Source organism: Stigmatopora argus, chromosome 11 (assembly GCF_051989625.1).
Source record: "Stigmatopora argus isolate UIUO_Sarg chromosome 11, RoL_Sarg_1.0, whole genome shotgun sequence".
Taxonomy (NCBI): domain Eukaryota; kingdom Metazoa; phylum Chordata; class Actinopteri; order Syngnathiformes; family Syngnathidae; genus Stigmatopora; species Stigmatopora argus.
In genome coordinates, this window is record NC_135397.1 from 239495 (window position 1) to 257825 (window position 18331).

The 18331-nt window shown below is 48.2% G+C and overlaps 2 protein-coding genes and 1 long non-coding RNA gene across 7 annotated transcripts; 1 reads left to right on the top strand and 2 right to left on the bottom strand.

The window, feature by feature from the left end:
• Window positions 1–1392: 1392 nt before the first annotated feature.
• Window positions 1393–3095, bottom strand: mea1 (male-enhanced antigen 1). Its single transcript, XM_077613860.1, has 4 exons — window positions 2935–3095; window positions 2117–2314; window positions 1943–2048; window positions 1393–1828 (listed from the first exon to the last, which is right to left on the bottom strand). Exons 1-4 carry the CDS (start codon window positions 3040–3042, stop codon window positions 1686–1688), a joined length of 555 nt encoding a protein of 184 aa, XP_077469986.1. The 5' UTR covers window positions 3043–3095; the 3' UTR covers window positions 1393–1685.
• Window positions 3096–3285: 190 nt separating this feature from the next.
• On the top strand, window positions 3286–14735 carry kif20ba (kinesin family member 20Ba). 4 transcript variants are annotated; one of them, XM_077613786.1, is made up of 31 exons: window positions 3289–3455; window positions 3709–3802; window positions 3923–4129; window positions 4381–4519; window positions 4605–4820; window positions 4893–5096; window positions 5157–5268; window positions 5520–5591; window positions 5669–5815; window positions 5927–6110; window positions 6222–6293; window positions 6375–6479; window positions 6623–6759; window positions 6848–6956; window positions 7036–7163; window positions 7342–7480; window positions 7569–7691; window positions 7889–7919; window positions 8000–8125; window positions 8473–8573; window positions 8791–8946; window positions 9072–9239; window positions 9348–9551; window positions 9897–9941; window positions 10199–10270; window positions 10355–10463; window positions 10561–10700; window positions 10817–12328; window positions 13644–13711; window positions 13782–13934; window positions 14625–14735. In XM_077613786.1, the coding sequence occupies exons 2-28, from the start codon at window positions 3710–3712 to the stop codon at window positions 10883–10885; spliced, it is 3408 nt and encodes a 1135-aa protein (XP_077469912.1). In that variant the 5' UTR covers window positions 3289–3455; window position 3709; the 3' UTR covers window positions 10886–12328; window positions 13644–13711; window positions 13782–13934; window positions 14625–14735. The 4 variants fall into 4 exon arrangements, with proteins under 4 accessions (XP_077469909.1, XP_077469910.1, XP_077469911.1 ...); XM_077613783.1 differs by having other exon boundaries at window positions 3286–3455; window positions 4605–5096; XM_077613784.1 differs by having other exon boundaries at window positions 3286–3455; window positions 4605–5096; window positions 13785–13934.
• Window positions 14736–14777: 42 nt separating this feature from the next.
• On the bottom strand, window positions 14778–17573 carry LOC144084977 (uncharacterized). 2 transcript variants are annotated; one of them, XR_013303965.1, is made up of 6 exons: window positions 16890–17573; window positions 16618–16703; window positions 15338–15457; window positions 15157–15273; window positions 14975–15091; window positions 14778–14912 (listed from the first exon to the last, which is right to left on the bottom strand). It is a non-coding gene; the product is annotated as an uncharacterized LOC144084977 (long non-coding RNA). The 2 variants fall into 2 exon arrangements; XR_013303964.1 differs by having other exon boundaries at window positions 14975–15099.
• Window positions 17574–18331: the final 758 nt, after the last annotated feature.

An 18331-nucleotide genomic window follows, 5' to 3' on the forward strand; every position in this document is an offset into this window, starting at 1 on the left:
CAGCTTTTGCTTTTGCTCAAGTCATCCAGCAGCGACTGAGCTGACAAACTTTGAACCAGTGGGGGTTGGGCAAGAGAAGCACCTGACGCCAATCCACTGATTGCACTCGCAGGACACTAGTATTGTGGAAAGCTTGCTCTTCATGAAAACCTACATTTTGTGGAATCGTTTGAAAGGAAAGCCTAGTCTTATGGGATGCGACGCCTTTATATCAAATCAAAAGCCTTTATTATCATCATACACAGCTGCGTAGAATGAAATGGGTGAAATATCATTCAACAAAGGTGCTCTTAAATGAGTCCAAATGGTCCAAAGTCTGCACTTTGATGGCCAACATTTTCAATAGGTCCAGAAAAAGTCTTGGACTGGCTCTTGACACTTTACACCAGGCAGGCAGGCAGGGGTGGCTTTGCAAAGGTGACAAAGGCACATACATAGGTGGAAAAGTTGAATGGCCGTACGGGGGTTGGTTGGGCCGCTGTGGGAGGGGAGGTGCTCGAGCAGCTTTTGCTTTTGCTCAAGTCATCCAGCAGCGACCGACTGAGCTGACAAAGTTGAAGGAGCGGGGGTTGGGCAAGAGAAGCACCTGACGCCAATTGACTGATTGCACTCGCAGGACACTAGTATTGTGGAAAGCTTTGCTCTGTCCAGGTTGAAACCAAAGCACTCACTTTTGCCCTTTTTTTTTTACATTTTGCCCAGCCCTGTTAAATAAATGCCTAGTCTTATGGGATGCTTTGTCATCCTTCACATGTCCAACGCTTCAATTTCTTCGAGGCGCTCGCTCGCTCTTCAATGGTCAAACGTTTGAAATAGGTCCAAAAAAAAGTGTTGAACTGGCTGCTTTGTGTTCTCCGAGTCATTCAGCAAAGACATAGCTGAAAAAGTTGAATCAACGGGGGTTGGGTCGGTGTCGGTGGGGGCAGCTTTTCGTTCAATCCGTTCAGCAACAACCGACTGAACTGACAAACTTGAAGCGACGGGGGTTGGGCAAGAGAAGCACCTGACCCCAATCCACTGATTGCACTTGCAGGACATATAGTATTGTGGAAAGTTTCCTCTTTAGAAGTTGAAACCAAAGCACTCACTTTGGGCCTTTTTTAGTTTGCCCAGCCCGGTTAAATAAATGCCTAGTCTTATGGGATGCTACGTTTTCCTTCATTACAAATTTGAAGTGGAGAAAAAAAATCTCAATGTCATGACTTTTTTTTCTCAAAATATGACTACGGGCGACTTTATTCTCGTTGTGAAAAGTCGTCATCTGTGTCAAAAGACCAGAAAAGCCAATGGATGGAATGTAAACAATAAAGTCACTATATGGTACATGACCATCAAGGGACTCTTTTATGCCTCGTTATATTCACCGAAACCATCTCAATCTAGGTGGTCGTCTTAAAGGGGGGGGGAAAAGCTTTATTAGACACAGTTGTTCTTTTTGTGAAAAAGACTTACCATACATGGACGTTTTTGCAGGAAAAATTTTTTCTTTGTAAAACCAACATTTTGGAGCAAAAAAGAAAAAAAACAAGGCAATTGGTATACATAATCTATTACGAGAGAGAGAGAAAAAAATCACCTGACCGTGTTTGGTTATTTAAACTCAGTGTGCAAATAGGGTCCGAATATAAAAGAATGTATTAAAGGGGAAGAAAAGAAAGGCAGCCACGTTTAACGGGGAGGACGCTTCAGTCGGCGTGGCCGCGGGCCCGCAAGGTGCGCCGGACCAGCTCGCGCCACTGCTCGTCGGAGATCTCTCGGGCCCACGCCGGCACGCCCGGCGTGGGCAGCGCCACCGCCGCCATGGTCTCCTTCACCAGCTCCACGTGGGCTGAAGCCAGGGGATGGGGAGGAGATAGAAAGAAAAAAAGAGGCCAGTCATCCCAATCCGTGTCTCCCTGACCAATTCACGGGCCGCCATCGCCGGCGCTGGCTAAGCACTGACCGGCATCCATGGGGATGGAGGCGCGGCTCCTCTCGGCCTCCGCCTCATCGCCCTCTTCCTCGTCGCTGTCTTGGGGCGGGGCCTCGGGGAGGTGCAGACCCATCACCTGCGCCGGCAAAACACGGGGTTGACGCGGGAAGGCGGCGCTTTCGGCGACGGCGCGGTGCCGCCCACCTCCATCCTGTGCTGGAGACCGCCGTGCGCCCCGTCGTCCGCGTCCTGACTCAGAGGCTGGTACGAGTAGCCCGCCCCCTCGTCCTCTTGCTCGTCCTCGCCGCCGCTCCACGCCGTCCCTCCGTCGCGGGGGCTCTTTTCGTCGTCCTCGCAAGGCGGGAAAACTCGCTCGGGTCCCATGGCGGGCGGGGACCACCGCTAGGGGCAACGCACAAAAAGCAACGGCCCCGTGAACTTCGGTGGATATTGGACGTGGAGGAGGTCAGAAATTTCACTTGTTTTTTCTCATCGCGGACGCTTGGAACCATTTCATTTCTTATATGATACCAAGCGTCCGCGATGAAAAAATAAAGCGGTTAGGACTTGATTTGAATGACAACGCTTTGGCTTTAGCAGGAAAGTCGCCCCCACCAACATGACCGCCCTGAGGCCATCTTTGTAGGGGTCACGAAAGCTCAGTTGAACTCAGACTTGCAATGCAATTCATTTAAACTGGGAGGATTGGCAGTGAATGCTTAACTTTCAGCGCCATTGACAGTGCAAGACGTCTAATTTGGACTGGGTTAGCGGATTACGTGGTAAATATACAAAACTCCCAAAAAAAGGCGCGGGAAATATCGACACTTGTATATATATATATATCTATAAAGGAGACAGACGTGTACACACGCCTCGCATCCTTCCAGTGGTCTTGACTTGCTAGTTCGCTAGCAAAACAAGACGCTGGTCGCAGCCAACACGAAATGCGTTAAGGGTGACATGAAACTCGGACGCAAAAACGACGAAGCGTCAAAAGTCAACGAATCGCGTGAACTCACCGGTTGGACCAAATTCTGTGGCGTTTGTTGGCGTCGAGCTGGTGTTGTTTTGGACGCGAGCGAGGTGGCGATTCCGCCTACGTCATCGATGTGCGTCGTCGTTGACATGCTCGTGACGAAACCGCGACGTTGAAGTCATGTGTTTAAGTCATTTATGTCACCTCAACTTTTTATTTGTAGTAAATGGGTGAAAATGATTTTATTTAAAGTATAAATGAAGTGTTATTGGTGCCAGGCGGATATATTTAGAGAGGGACACACACACACACAGCTGTCAAGATTCCGCTTTTGTCCACTAAGCGTCAGTAGTGCAAAACAAAGACCGTATTGGACGTAGAGGAAAGAAATGTGCTGTGATTGGCTGATTTTAAACTAGTGCCATTCACATCCGTTGTTTCATTGTTGTCACATTCCAAGTTCCAACGCCTTCGTGACTTGTGCGTGTTCGGACTACCTTTTAGGCTTTTAATTTCCCCTTTCTTCATTTGAAGCCCCTGTAATGTGTAGAAAGGAGCTGGCAGGTAAGCGCCAAAGTCGCTCGATGACATTTTAGTATGCCATTGTTCTGCTTGTTTTGTGTTTTTAAGTCCCGAAAGTAACTAGTGTTGACAAGTGTTGCTTGGCTGATGAGCCTTTTGAGGACATGATGGTTGTTGCTCATTCTTTGCCGTTTACTGACTTTGGACGTTTGTAGTCTTTTGTTATTCGAACGATCGCGGTCCACCCTGGACGCGCATGTCTTTCCATTTTTGTAATGTGTCGATGTTGTGACAGGATGACAGAATCTTGTCAGCTGGAAACGGACGTGATGGATGACGTCACCGGCTTGTCCACTGAGGACAGCATGGGCGAATCTCAAAACTTTCTGGTAAGGAGGACTTTTCCTGACTTGGATTTGGCTTTTTTGATGAAACAAAAGCAAACAAACCACACTTTCAAAAGATCACTCTTTCCATTCTGACTCGTTGATGTTTTTTATTTATTTTAGGCGCAGACCGGTGAAGAACACGTGAAAGTCTACCTCCGCATCCGACCCGCGACGGCGAGCGAGTCGCAGCTACGTGCCGGGTGTTCTCCTTCGCGGGACCGCTTGTCGGTGGAGCCTCCCGACACCGTCGCGATCCGATCGGCGTGGGCCAACCCGGGTTCCGAGAAAGGCCTGGCGCACGCCGTTCGGCGCTTCCAGTTCTCGCGGGTGTGTTTCCAAATTGGACCGCGGGCGCTTACTTTGGACCGGAAAGGGCGAATGAAGTCAAAATGGATTGGACCTTTTGTCTCGGTAGACATAGAGTTAGTTATGGGACTGTCAAACTTGTCGGACGTCTTAAAGATGTACCGCATCCCTTTATTTGGAAAATTGCCATTGGCTTTTCTCTATTCTTCTGTTGTTGTGTCAATACTAAAAATGTTCAAGTGGCGCCGTTCAACGACGTTGTTCCCGAGCAGGTCTACGGTCCGGACACCGGCCAGAAGGAGTTGTTCCGAGGAACGGTCAAGGAACTGGTGGGACACGTTCTCCGCGGAGGGAATTCCCTGGTCTTCACGTACGGCGTGACCAACGCGGGCAAAACCTTCACGTTTTTCGGTGGGTCTCCTCTCCGGGGTGGCGCCTCGGCCGGCCGCCTCCGACGCGTACGGCCGCCTCTGACGCGCCCGCCGTCCCCCGTCAGGGACGGCCGACGACGCCGGCGTCCTGCCCAGGTCGCTGGACCTCATCTTCTCCAGCCTGGGGGACAAGGTCTCGGAGCGCCCGCCCTTCGCGCCCCACCGCTGCCGAGAGTTGGTCGGGCTGAGCGAGGAGCGGCGAGCCCGGGACGCCGCCTTCAAGGAAAACCTGCTGAGACAACTGAAAGACGGAAACCACGGAGACGGGACGCCCCGTCCGGGTAAGTTTCTTTCTCACAACATGGAGGCCCAAGTTTCGGGGCGGGGCGAGCATGTACGTCTCCTTGGTTCAGACCCGGGGTGGCTCCGGGAGACGGCGGAGGAGCCGCTGAGCCTGGGAGTGGAAGCCCGCGGCCAGTCCGTCTCCGTCTGGGTCTCCTTCTGCGAGATCTACAACGAGAGCATCCACGACCTCCTGGAGGCGGCGCCCGGCGGCGCGGGCCGGAGGACGGCCCTGCGTTTGTCTCAGGACGCCCGGGGCGACGCCTTTGTTAAAGGTGGGGCTGTCGTCGTCCTTGTCGTCGCCTCACGCCTAACCGCCGTCCGATCCCGGGCAGACCTCCGCTGGGTGCAGGTGGACGACGTCGACGAGGCCTACGCCGTGGTCAAGCTCGGCAAGAGGAACCAAAGTTTCTCCTCTACGGGGGTCAACCAGCTCTCCAGCAGAAGGTTTCCATCTCCAACACGCCGGCTTGTTTTCATGGGAGAGGGTGGGGTTAAAGATTCATTCAAATATTGCCACATTTGCCATCCGATAGCTCGCCACGGTATCAATCGTCTCTTTATCGTCTTTTTCCTTCCATCTCTATGTATCGTTGTCAATAAGGCTCATCTTTTAGTGCAGCAATGTATCTGGCCTGTTTTCTTTCTTTCTTTTTTTTTTTTTTTCAATCTCTAAGAAATGCTCTTGAATTTGACAGTCACAGCATCTTCTCCATTCGCATCGTGAGGACGGAGGACGGGCGGGACGGACGAGAGGCCGCCGTCAGCGAGTAGGTGGCTCGTCACGCCCCGCCTCGCCACGCGGACGCCGCTAACGGCGACCGATCGCGTGCCGTCGTCGGTGCAGGTTGCGCCTGTGCGACCTGGCCGGCTCGGAACGCTGCGCCAAGACGGGGAACGGAGGCCAACGTCTGAAAGAGGCGGGAAACATCAACGCCTCGCTGCTCATCCTGGGAAAGTGCATCGGCGCGCTTCGCCACAACCGCCACGCCAAGTGAGTGGCGCCGCCAGCCAAGGCTTGAGGCTAATCTAGTGTCGAGTCCAAGTGAAAAGTTTCTTTTGACATTCCACAGTCGACGTTGACCTCTTCCTTGAATTTTGTCAGGGTGCCGCAGAAGCACGTGCCTTTCCGCGAGAGCAAGCTGACTCGTTACCTGCAAAGCTTCTTGAGTGGCGGCGGCGGCGGCGGCGGCGGCCACCAAGTCCGCATGCTGGTCAACGTCAGCCGGTGCGCGTCCGCCATAGACGAGACGCTCCGCGTGCTCAAGTTTGCCGCCTTGGCGCAGAAGGTCGGCGACCGGTCGCCCGGTCCTGTCCCGTGTATTTGGGCCGCCATCTGTCAATCACGACGGCTCATTTGCGCTCCATTTTGGACTCACGCCGACGTCCGTGCTCTCCAGGTGGTGCTGGTGCCCGGCGGGGGCGACAAGGAAGCGAGGAAGACTCCAGCCCACTGGGAGAGCGAACCCGAGGTGGGAGGGCGTGGTCCTAATGGCGTGGCCCGCCGTGTCCTCTTTTTGGGCCGCTTTGAAAAAGGACGACGTGCTCCTCAGGACCAAGAGGAAGAAAATGCGTCGACGGAGGAGGACGTGTCCCAAAGTGAAGACGACTTTGAGGACCAATTTCACCCTGCGGTCTTTGGTGGAATGACACGGCAGGTTTGTCGATCCGATTTTTTTGGAAAACCGCTTGGTGTTTTTGTCTTGACCTTGCACCGAGTGGCCGCACCGATACCACATTTTTGGGAGAGAGAAAAAAAGCAAAACAAATTTCAATGCTGGTCGGATTCCCTCTGGAGCAGCAGGCGGCGCTGGTGAGACGCCTGCGCCTGGAGCTGCAGAAGGAGCGTGCGGACAAGGCCTCGGCGGAAGCTCGCGTCCGAGAGGACCTCGGCGCCGAGATGGGCGCGTTGGTGGCCAAGATGCAGGACGACTTCACGTGAGTTGGCTCGGCCGAGACGGGCCGCCGCCCGCTTGACGCCGCCCGCTTGACGCCGCCGCTTGACGCCGGCCTGCCTTCGCCTCAGCGAGCGGCTGGCCAGAGAGAGGGAGCTCTTGGAGGAGCGAGCCGAGCAACGTCTGGAGATCTTCAAGATGATGACCGGCAAGATGGCCGCCTGCGCCGAAGACCACCGAGTAAGCGCGTTTTGTCAATAGCGGAAAGGTTGTTTGTATGGGGATATTGGGAACTAGTGCAACACTTTGAATTTTGCAGCCGGAGGCCAGCCGGGACTCCGGCCGGGAGCGCCAAGAGGCGGGGCGGCGGGAGCTGACGGCCGCCGCGCACCGAGCCGTCCAGCGGAAGGACGCCGAGCTGGAGGAGAGAGCCCTCCGAATCGCCCGGTAGTTCATTGCCGCTTAAGTGCTTCCGTCCGTCGTGGACGGGCCGATATTGAAAATGAATGGGATGGCGCCGGATGGTGCCAAATGGCGCCAAATGAAGGCAAAGTCCCCCTCGGCTGGGGGGGGTCGTCCTCAAATCGACGGCACTCTGACATATCGCTTGGCCAACCTTTTCCAGACTGGAGGAGCTTCGCAAAGAGGACCAGGACAAAGTCCAGAGTCTGACTCTGGACTTGGACAGGAAGGAGGAGCTCTGCGGCGAGCTCCGAGAGAAGATGGCCGATTACAAGAAGCAGATGCAGCGGGTCCACGCGGAGGTAGGTCCTCTCCTCAAACGTCGGGCGCCGTCCGCAACGGCGAGCCCGGCGACGTCCTCCGGCTCAAAGACTCCTCCCCCGCCCCTAGATCTCCGCCACCCGAGAAGAAGGCGAGATCCTGAGACGCAAAATGGCCGACGCCGAGAAGCTGAAGACGAAGCTTCGGGCCGAGCTGGCCGGCAAAGAGCGGACCATCCGACAACTGGGGACGGTGGGTCTAAACGGGGGTTTCTTTTTTTTTCAAATCCTGAATATTCCACGGCGTTGTCACCACTGCTGGAACAAAGTGTGAAATTGCGCAAAAGCATCTTGTTTTGGCACATACCCGTGCAGCTCTGGAAAAAGATTTTTCGGTGTTATATTCTGTCCCCGTCCGTCTCTCTGGTGACTGACCTTCTCCTCCCTCAGGATCAGGCGGCGGCGGCGGAGAGCCGTCGAGGTGAGAGTGCCCCCCTGGCGAGCGGGCGGCGTACGGCCACGCCTCCCTCTTCCCGCTTCCATCCTCCCTCTCACCCCCAGAATTGGAGGCTCAACGGCGCCTGGCGGACGACATGCGCGCCACGCTCCTGGAGCAGGAGGAGACGCAGGAGCAGATGGAGAGCGCGTTGGAGGAGAAGCTCCGCCTCATCGAGGAACTCCGCTGCGGTGAGGCCCGACCCGGCAAAAGTCCTACTTTGGACAAATACAATAAATAGTGGACGCCATCTGGACGGAGGATGTCCATATTGGCCCGAGATTTGTGGTAGGCTCACTACTTTGAAGAAGTATTGGAGTACTTCTCGCCAGAAAATAGCAACTGGGCTTGCTTTTAATTTTTGATTATTTTTATTTTAGCGCTTTTCACAGTATTTCAGTCACTCGTGAAATACTTTTGTACGCACCGGATTTAAGCCCGGTAAAAAAAAAAATCCTAGTCGTCATCCACCAAAATTCACTCAAAAAGTATGTGTGTAGTATTGGAACATTTTAGCATCCTTTTTTTTCCTGTCCAGAGTTGGAGCAAGCCAAGGAGACTCCCACGCGTCCACACGGCGGAGACCACGTGACGCCGACCCCGCCGGACCACGCCCCTCTCGCTCCGGACAGTCTAAAGGTCAGCCGATGGTTCATCCTGAAAATGTGCCTCAAAATGGAAACCTATGCAAAGTGACCCCCAAAAATAAGCCAAATATATTGGAAGTGATCCCAAGTGTATCGGAAGTAGCAAGTCAGTCAGTCAGTCCTGGCAGTGTCGAGCTCCATTTTCTCCAAAAATTACCTTTTGGTAAATTCAACTCTTTTCCTTTTTTTTGGGGGGGGGACGTGGTCAGCTGTCGGAGGAAAAACACCAGGCGGAGCGGCTCAAGTGGCGGGAAGAGAAGATGTCTTTGTTCGGTCAGCTCAAAGAGGCGGAGCAACGGCGCAACCAGGAAGTCAAAAGGTTCGCCGAGGACCGGGAGGGCTACCTGGCCCGCCAAGCTCGGCTGGTGAGCGGACACACTGGCCGGCGACGGCTTCCGTCCGGGCCCCGTCCCGCCGACTCGCTCGCTCGCTCGCTCGGGCGGACGCCACGCCTTCCGTCCGTCCCACCGTCCCCTGAATTCCCTCTCAGGAGGCGGAGCTCTTGGACAAGGAGCAGAAGATGGAGAGCTGGAGGAAGGAGAGAGACAGGCTGGTGGCCAACCTGGAAGTGCAGATGAAGAAGCTCCTGGCGAGCCTCGCCCAAAAGGAGCAGCTGATCCGCCAGCTGGGCAGCGAGCGCGCCTCGTCGCCACCGGAGGTCAGCGTTGAGTTAGCTCGCCTCTTTTCTTTCCTTTTTTTTGGCCTTCTTGGTCCTCCGCCGCGCCGCGTTGGTGGAGCAGCCGGGCAATTGGCGGCGTGCTTTCAGGGTTCTTCGGGCGGACCGTCGCTGCTGGAGTCGTCGCAGATCTCCACGGAGAACGGGCGCGCCAGCCGCTTTCCCCAGCCCGAGTTGGAGATCTCCTTCAGCCCGCTTCGGCCCGACCGGCTGGCGCTGCGACGGCAGGGCGACGCCGACGCCGTCACCGTCAAGATCGCGCCCTCCGGCCGCAAGAGGAAAAGTGCCGACAAGGTGAGAGCGGGAAAGCCACGTGCGCCCGGCCGCTGAAAACAAATCCCAGGATGGATGTGTTCAATTTGACATGGTCATAGCGCTAATGTCAGCTTGATGTATATGTACTTTTTTCGACTATTGGTTGGAGGACCGGCCCAACTTGGGGCAAAAAAAAATTGCCATTTATGGTCGGGAAAATACTATGACAAAATGTGTTGAATGAAGCAAAGGTGGTTTGAAGCGGAAGGCCCGATAGCCAAGCAAGCAAGCGCTAGCCCTCCTCCCTCCCGCTTCAATTGAATTGGAGAATTGGAGGTCCGCCCGTGAGTTAAAGAGCTCTCTCACTTTTTTTCTCCCCTCAAGCGTCCCATTTTTCCACGCTGCAAACGTCCCACCCGTCCACGCCAGGTAGTCTTTTATTTGTTCAACTTCCCCCTCATTTCAGCGCATTCGGACTCCATTGTCAGCACGCGTGGCCGCGTTTCCATTTTAGCCGCCTTCTCGTCATCCATCCATCCGTCATTTCTTTCCTGACAAATGCTTATTTCTGGCTCAAATGGAAAAGTCAAGTTCAATCCGCGAGGGCCACGGCCACGGTCCTTGGCCGACCGTCCAACGGATTGGACGTCTGTCGCCGACGCTTGACCGTGGGATTCTTTTGGCAGGATGAAGTGGAGAAGGAGAACGAAAGAAACCGCCAAGCCGCGCCGACGCCCACCCGGCGCCAAGAACGGGAGGTGAGCCCGCCCGGACGGATTTGTTTTGCGGCCGTCTTGAGTCAGAACGACGCCGAACGCGTGGCCCCTTTTGCCTCCTTCCAGCCGCGCCGAACCGCGGCCACGGCCACGGCGCGCTCTCCGGGCAAAGGAGGGACGTTGCGCAAGATCGGAGACTTCCTCCAGAGTTCTCCCACGCTACTCGGCTCCAAAGGTGAGCTCCTCTTCCTCCTTTCTTCTCCTCGACGGTCCTCCACCGTCTTTTCCCCACCCACCAGCGCTCCTTCCCACGTGCTCTCCTCTGGCCGCAGCCAAGAAGATGATGAGCCTGGTGAGCGGCGTGGACGTGAGCGCCTCCTCTCCTCCTCCTCCTCCTCCCTCGGAGAGCAAGCGCAAGCGCAAGTTGGCGCCCGCCGACATCTCCTCTCCCATGGATGTGCCCCCCCACCCGGTAGCTCCCTCCTTTCTCAAAGCTCTGTCGGCCAAAGACCGACGTGGAGCCGATGGAGTTCCTTTGTTGTTTTATGGGTAACCCCGACTGAGGCTCCAACGCGCTCGTCGTTGCAGATGCTGGAGAACGCCGGGCGAGATCACCTGAGCCTCAAAAGACGACTTCGCTCCAGAGTGGGCAAATGACGGCGCACCCGTATTCCTAAGAAATGGCGTGCTCCCGCCCGGGGTCATGGCTTCATGTGGCTTTTGGTTAACATGGGTGGACTCGGCGGCCCCCCTCGCCCTCGCCCTCTAGGGCAGTTGTGGCCGGCCAACTCCGGTCCTGGAGAGATGAATGAACTTTTTTTCTACTAGTAAAACACCCCTGAGAAACAACCATGTGTAGTCAAGGCTTTCCAAAAATCACCATGTATAGTAAGGCCCCCTGGTGGTGTAGAGGTTTACTCGCCTGACTGCCGTGTGGGTGGGTGGGTAGGTGTGGTTTGAGTCCCGATGGTTTGGCTGTGTTAGGCTCTGGCAACCCACACCACTTTTTCAAGGATGTGCAATATTAATGTGGATAAACCATTTTCTATCCCAAAAAAGACTAAGACATTTTTCTTTTAAATAGAGACGACCGTGTGTATGTACTCAAGGCTTTCCAGAAATGGCCAAGTTAAGTGTGGCTATTTCATGGTGTAAAGCACATGTCAAAGTGGCGGCCCGGGGGCCAAATCTGGCCCACTGCATCATTTTGTGTGGCCCGGGAAAGTCAATCATGAGTGCTGACTTTCTGTTTTAGGATCAAATTCAAATGAAGAGTATAGATGTATATTCAATTTCCTGATTTCCCCCTTTTAAATCAATCATTGTCATTTTTTATCCATTTTTTTCCGTGTTTTTAGTTCACAAATCATTTTGTAAAATCTAAAAATATGTTTAAAAAAAGCTAAAATAAACATTGTTTTAGATATATAAAAGATGGAATATTCAGGGCTTTTAATACAGTTCTTTTAATCAATTTATGAAAAAAAAATCTAAATATTATATCTAAAATGAGCCAGCCCACATGAAATCAAGTTGACGTTAACACGGCCCGCAAACCAACCCAAGTCTGTCTGACACCCCTGGTCTAGAGGTTCAATCCCCTAATTGCCATGCAGGCAGGTGTGGTTTGAATCCCAGTTGGGAATCATTTTCCCTTAAATAAAACAAGTTTTGCAAGAAAAAAAAAAGCCTTACTCCACATGGTCATTTTTGCAAGAAAAAAGCCTCACTATATATACATGGTCATCATAAATATTCATGGACAAAATATAATAAACATCAGTCTGTGTTTCAGATACTATTTTAGACCAACAGAGAAGGCCTTGCAGGCCCTGATGGTCCACCCACCACTGAGTTATTGTATACAATACAATGAAGTATTCTTTGCGTGTCAAATTTGAAACTTTTAATGGAGTCAGATGGTTTACTAATACGAACTGTTTTTTAGCATCAAGACCACAAAACTCACGACCACGTATTCTACAATATGGGCGTGGTTACGCCTATTGTCGACGTAGCAGAGTTAAATAAGCGCATGCGCAGCGGCAGTTCCCTTGGAAGGCTTTTCACAAGCTGACGGTTGACAAGCACGCAAACAAGGTAAGGAATACTAGAGCAATTCACTGACCTAAATGCGTTTTTATCAAGCTATCGGGAGATTTTTCAGCAATCAGTTGATCCCAAAACGCCAACAAATATCTTAGTTTAATGCCAGGTTTAGCACACCGTCGACAATTTCAATTTGCGCTTCTTTTCCTCACCGGCTGTGTGCCGTATGTTACTAGTTAACATTAGCGTTAGTGTCACGATTTGACTTAAAAAGTATATGTTGTCCGTTTTCTCTCCATTATTGAGTCGTGTGGCAAGACTTTAAATTGAATCAAACAACGCCGAGTCATCAACTGACAGTTTGCTGGGTAAATGCTCACTCTAGAATGACATCCAAAGGAACGACTTAGTTCATGTTGTTTGTTGGATGTAATGCTAGTTTTCATTGCTAAACACCCGTTGCCGATTTGTAATTGTTCTGTTTTTACAAAAAAAATCTCTTATGCAAAACTATTAAGCCAACTTTCTCCTAGCTCACTGGTGTCAAACCGACGGCCCGGGGGCCAAATCTGGCCCGCCGCGTCATTTTGTGCGGCCCGAGAAAATCAATCATGAGTGCCAACTTTCTGTTAGGATCAAATTCGAATGAAGATTATACTTGTATATTATATTTCCTCATTTTCCCCTTTTTAAATCAATCATTGTCATTTTTTAATCATTTTTTCCTTTTTGTTTTTTTAGTTCCAAAAAGTATTTAGTAAAATCTAAAAATAAATATATTTTAAAAATTATGTTTTCCACTCATTGAACATATTGCCAAAAATATTTTGTTTCCTTTTGAAATGAAAAACAAATTCTAAGATATTTTCCCTCATGAAGAAAAAAAAAGCTCAAACAAACATTTTTTAGATCTATAAAAACAGAATATTTAGGGCTTTTGATAGTTTTTTTAATCCAATTTAAATAGCAAAAAATATCAAAATATGATTTCAAAAATGGTCCGGCCCACGTGAAATGGAGTTGACGTTATTGCGACCCACGAACCAACCCGAGTTTGACACCCTTGTCCTAGCTGTTAACGTCAGTCTGTATATTTAATCACCTTGTCTGGAAAAGGAAAAATAGCACTTGGCACTGGCTAACTAATTTTCATTCTTTATCTTGATCGTTTATTAATTTTCTTGTAAGATTTCTCTATCCCGTAATTGTTTGGCAACCCCTAAATACCTTGGTTAAATCAAGTTTTCCCTGTTTAGCATCAAGACAAAACGACTTAAAAAAAAAACAAATACGCCAAAATGTTGAATCTCCAGGCTCTATATATGCTAACTTATGCTTTTTTTGTGTGCAAATGTTCCCTGTTTAGCACCAAGATGCAGCTCTTCTAGCATGCCTACAGCACTATTGAGGTTATAGAAGAGGAGACTGGGCCAGGTAAAACTAAGAAAAAAAAAGTTGAATCTCTTCTATATATCATCTAACTTTTGCTATTTTTTGCATGCAGCAGGCCTGAGAGATCTTCCTCGCAAGTTGCCCACTTGAATCATATGGTGTCTCTGTACTTGTGAAAATCCAAATGAAATAAAAGCCTAAATCACCATGGTGATGTTTCACAGGCCATTCATTTCCACAGCTCTTGATTGACTAAATCTTTAAGGTAAGAAGGATCTCAGTTAATGTTAGAGCAGGAATTCGAAGTATTTATTCCCAATTTTTTTTCTCCAAGTGTTTATTCCCCCAGTTTTTTTTTCTAATTTTATTTTCTCTGTTTATTCCCCCATTTTTTTTTAAATTTTATTTTCGAAAAGTTTATTCCCCGCTTTTTTTTCTAATTTTATTTTCCAAGTGTTTATAATTTTATTTTCTAAGTGTTTATTCCCCATTTTTTTTAATAATATTTTCTAAGTGTTTATTCCCCCAGTTTTTTTTTCCTAAGTGTTTATTCCCCCAGTTTTTTTTTATTTTATTTTCTAAGTGTTTATTCCCCCAGCTTTTTTTCAAATTTTATTTTCCAAGTGTTTATTCCCCCAGCTTTTTTTCATAAGTGTATATTCCCCCACTTTTTTTTCTAATTTTATTTTCTAAGTGTATATTCCCCCACTTTTTTTTCTAATTTTATTTTCTAAGTGTTTATTCCCCCAGTTTTTTTTTTTATTTTCTAAGTGTTTATTCCCCCAGCTTTTTTTCAAATGTTATTTTCTAAGTGTTAGTTCCCCCAGTTTTTTTTTCCTCTAATTTTATTTTCTAAGTGCTTTTTAATTTTATTTTCTAAGTGTATTTTACAAAAATAAATTGTAAGTTTAAAAATGTTTTGTGAACCTTTAACTAAAATGTCTTATGTCTCCAGGTGGACAAAGCAGAGAAAAGACTGGCTACACCAATCAACACTTCAATGTAATGCCAATGATGTATGTTAAAGTTCAAATGTTTACCTGTAAATAAATTTTTTTAAACTGGATTGTTACTTGCATTTTTTGTTAGATAAAGACAAACACATGTATACATTTAAAAACTTTTATTTTGAAAAACTTTGGAGATAGGTTCGCACAGGCCCTCCAGCATTTTTTAAAATTCAGTTTTGCCTTCATCCATTTTCAAATGGACGAAGAAACTCCCCTTGGCACCAGGGGGAAATCTGGAAGAAAAAAAGGGGGTCAATACACAAAGTTAAGTAAAAAAACATTTGCAAGGTCTTACCTTTTATTTTGAAAAAGTTTGGAGATAGGTTCTGGCGTAACACCCAGCACCGAGAAATGGGGGGGTGCGTCAGCCTATCTGTACATAGGCAGGAAACCTTGTCCCCCTTGTGGAATTCTGGAAAACTAAAAAAAGGGGGTCAATATACAAAGTTAAGTAAAAAAACATTCGCAGGGTCTTACCTTTTATTTTGAAAAAGTTTGGAGATAGGTTCTGGCGTAACACCCAGCACCGAGAAATGGGGGGGTGCGTCAGCCTATCTGTACATAGGCAGGAAACCTTGTCCCCCTTGTGGAATTCTGGAAAACAAAAAAAGGGGGTCAATATACAAAGTTAAGTAAAAAAACATTCGCAAGGTCTTACCTTTTATTTTGAAAAAGTTTGGAGATAGGTTCTGGCGTAACACCCAGCACCGAGAAATGAGGGGGTGCGTCAGCCTGTCTGTACATAGGCAAGAAACCTTGTCCCCCCTTGGGTGGAATTCTGGGAAAACAAAAAGGGGTCAAGGCACACTAGATTAAGTTACATAAAAAGAAATACAGACTAGGGCCTAATTAAGTTAAATTTAACTTGAAAAACTCCTACATTTAGCTTTTTCTATAAAAAAAAATCAAAAGGGTACCCATTATTCAGACAGTGCAAAAGAAGGCAATACTAGACATACTCCTGATGGTCTGCTTTTCTTTTTGTCTGCTGCAGAAAGACTAAAAAATGATCTGAGTCTTTAAAAGCCCCTATCCAGTCTATTTTTCATGTTTTCCTCCACAAACAAATAATTAGGATCGTCATGTGGTGGGAAATATAGAAAACACACTGGACAGGGGCCCAAAAGGTACAAATGACATGAAAATAATTAATAAAATAAATCCTACTTCTGCCTTGAGGTTTTCAGTCAATTATTTCAAATCCATTCATTCTTTAAAAAAATAAATATCCAAAAAGCTTCCATTTTTCTCTTATGCCAAGGAAAAAAATGTTTAAATGAGTCAAAAATGACACCTGCACTATTGTTGAATAAATGTCTCACTTAGGTTTTGTCAAAACCACATTTCAAACTAAAAATGAAACGGTCCTGAGGTCTTTAAGAAAGTTAACGGGGTAAAAGTGTATATAATCTATTCGAGTGCACGCTTCCACTACATGGCAGAATTTTTGGTACCAATTACCAATTGTCATACGCAGTTATCTGGGTAGGATGACAATTAGGCTTTTGTCCAGTCAATGATGATGACAAAGCCTATGTTCGATTATTATTTGTAAGTTCAGAAAGATGTGAAACTCACAAGCGGAAGCTACTCCTACACTTGCCACTATAGTATTTTTTTTAAATTAAATTCAATAGGGATGACCCTACTTTAGTTTTTCATTTATCACAGCCATGTCTGGTCTACATTAACCGCGATAATCGAGGGATTACTATTTATTCCTTACACGTCCACTAATGGCATTTGTGTGGGTGACATATCCACAGGTTTTTGCTATTAAAAAACACCAAGCTAGTTAGTGTTTTCATTCAATATAAAAGTTGAATGTATCATGATGAAAAACGAACCAATTGCGCAAAGCCTTGAATACTGAACGCTGACGTTTAAATATGACACGGATAGAGAAAATCGGAACTACGTATTTAAAAATTGACTCACTTTGTTATAGCGTCGACAAGATGCCCCTTTCTGGTGGTTTTGGCCCCATTCTTGATGTTTCCCAACAGTCTGTGCTCGTTGAAGGACTGAAACACACAATGGAATGATTTCTTTTTAAACAAAGAGCGATCGGTAACGCCATGTAGCCAATTTGTTTGCAAACATTTTGCTGTCTGCACACACGGGGCTAGGCTACATCACGTCAACGAATCATGCTCTTATCACTCTTAAGATGAGAACTGGGGCTTCGAAAACCCCAAATGACAACGTACCGAATGTGCTGCGTCGTCCTGTGAGAACTTTGTCAGGCTTTCTTCGGCAAATCGTCACTTTTCAGCTGCTCTCTCTGCAGTGCACGACCGTGCTGCCTCCTGGCTCATCAGCCATTTTGGGTTTGACGTCGGCTATTTGAACTCTTACCTCGGCCACGCCTATTAAAAATAGACACACACAAAATATCAATTGTTTTCATAATAACGTGCGTTAGTCAGCGTGTGCGTGTGTGTGTGTGTGGAGGGGGGGAGGGCTGTAAATGCTTTTTGGTTGGACTTTAATACTTAAAAAAAAACATTGTTTTCATAATAACATGCATTAGTCAGTGGGTGGGGCGGGGGCGGGGCTGTAAATACGTGTTGATTGGGCATTCATACTTAAAAAAACCACATTGTTTTCATCATAACGTGCATTAGTTAGTGGGGGGAGCTGTCAATATTTTTGGCTTGGGCTTTAATCCTTTAAAATACAGTATTGCACATTATGAACATTGTGATGACATGCACTTTAGTGTTTGTTTTTTACTTCTAGTCATTTAAACAGTGGCAGTGCATTTTTTTTTGCTGTTTCACGTATGGACGTATCGACGTTCATCGCTGTCTTTTTACCGTGGAAATGATACTCCGGGCCCGGTTCTGATGTCTAAAAAGCTCCAGTATTTGTATTTAATCATGAAATGCTGTTTTCGGCTGGATTTTACCCCATTTTCAGGCAATGTTTGCCCGTACGCCATTGACGTTCATTACTGTCTTTTCCCGGGACAACCCCCCCCCCCCCCCCCCCCCCCCGCCTCCACCGGCCCGGTTGTAATGTCTGAAAAGCTCCAGTATTTGTATTTAATCATGAAATGCTGCTAGGAAGTGGATTTTACCCCATTTTTGTGCATTGATTTATTGATTATTTTTTTATGCGTCACAGGTGTAGCTGCAGTAGAGGTTTTATAGCCATAAAATAGTTTTGGAGGGTTGGATTGATACGTTGAAGGCGCTACGAGAAAATGCACGGGCCGCCACTGAAAACAACTATGTGTAGTCAAGACTTTCCAATAATGACAAGGTCAAGTGTAGCGACTTCATGCTGTAGAGGTTTGTTCACCTGACTTCCATGTGAGCAGGTGGGGTTGGGGTTTGACTCCCAGTTGGGAATCCTTTTCCCTTAGTTGTTCCTATATATTTGTAGTCAAGACTTTCCAATAACGACAAAGTAAAGTGTGGCCACTTCATGGTATAGAGCAGGGGTAGGGAACCTATGGCTCGGGAGCCACATGTGGCTCTTTTGATGGGTGCATCTGGCTCTTTGCTAACCTGTGAGCTAAAATGTGGAAATTGCTGGTGACAGAACTGAGATATTACATCTAGAACTGCTTTAATCTTTGCAGTAGACTCTTCTGGAATGCATCCTCTCATTGATTAGCAGCAGCATAAGAATCTTTTAAAAAATA

Bases quoted from the DNA above. Each gene is read 5' to 3' on its own strand.
- mea1 (XM_077613860.1), bottom strand. From the start codon at position 3,042: ATGTCAACGACGACGCACATCGATGACGTAGGCGGAATCGCCACCTCG. The intron at 2,315-2,934 runs GTGAGTTCACGC...CGTTGCCCCTAG, and splicing joins CACAGAATTTGGTCCAACCG to CGGTGGTCCCCGCCCGCCAT. The intron at 1,829-1,942 runs GTCAGTGCTTAG...CCCTGGCTTCAG, and splicing joins CTCCATCCCCATGGATGCCG to CCCACGTGGAGCTGGTGAAG.
- kif20ba (XM_077613783.1), top strand. From the start codon at position 3,710: ATGACAGAATCTTGTCAGCTGGAAACGGACGTGATGGATGACGTCACC. The intron at 3,803-3,922 runs GTAAGGAGGACT...TATTTATTTTAG, and splicing joins GCGAATCTCAAAACTTTCTG to GCGCAGACCGGTGAAGAACA. The intron at 4,130-4,380 runs GTGTGTTTCCAA...GTTCCCGAGCAG, and splicing joins GGCGCTTCCAGTTCTCGCGG to GTCTACGGTCCGGACACCGG.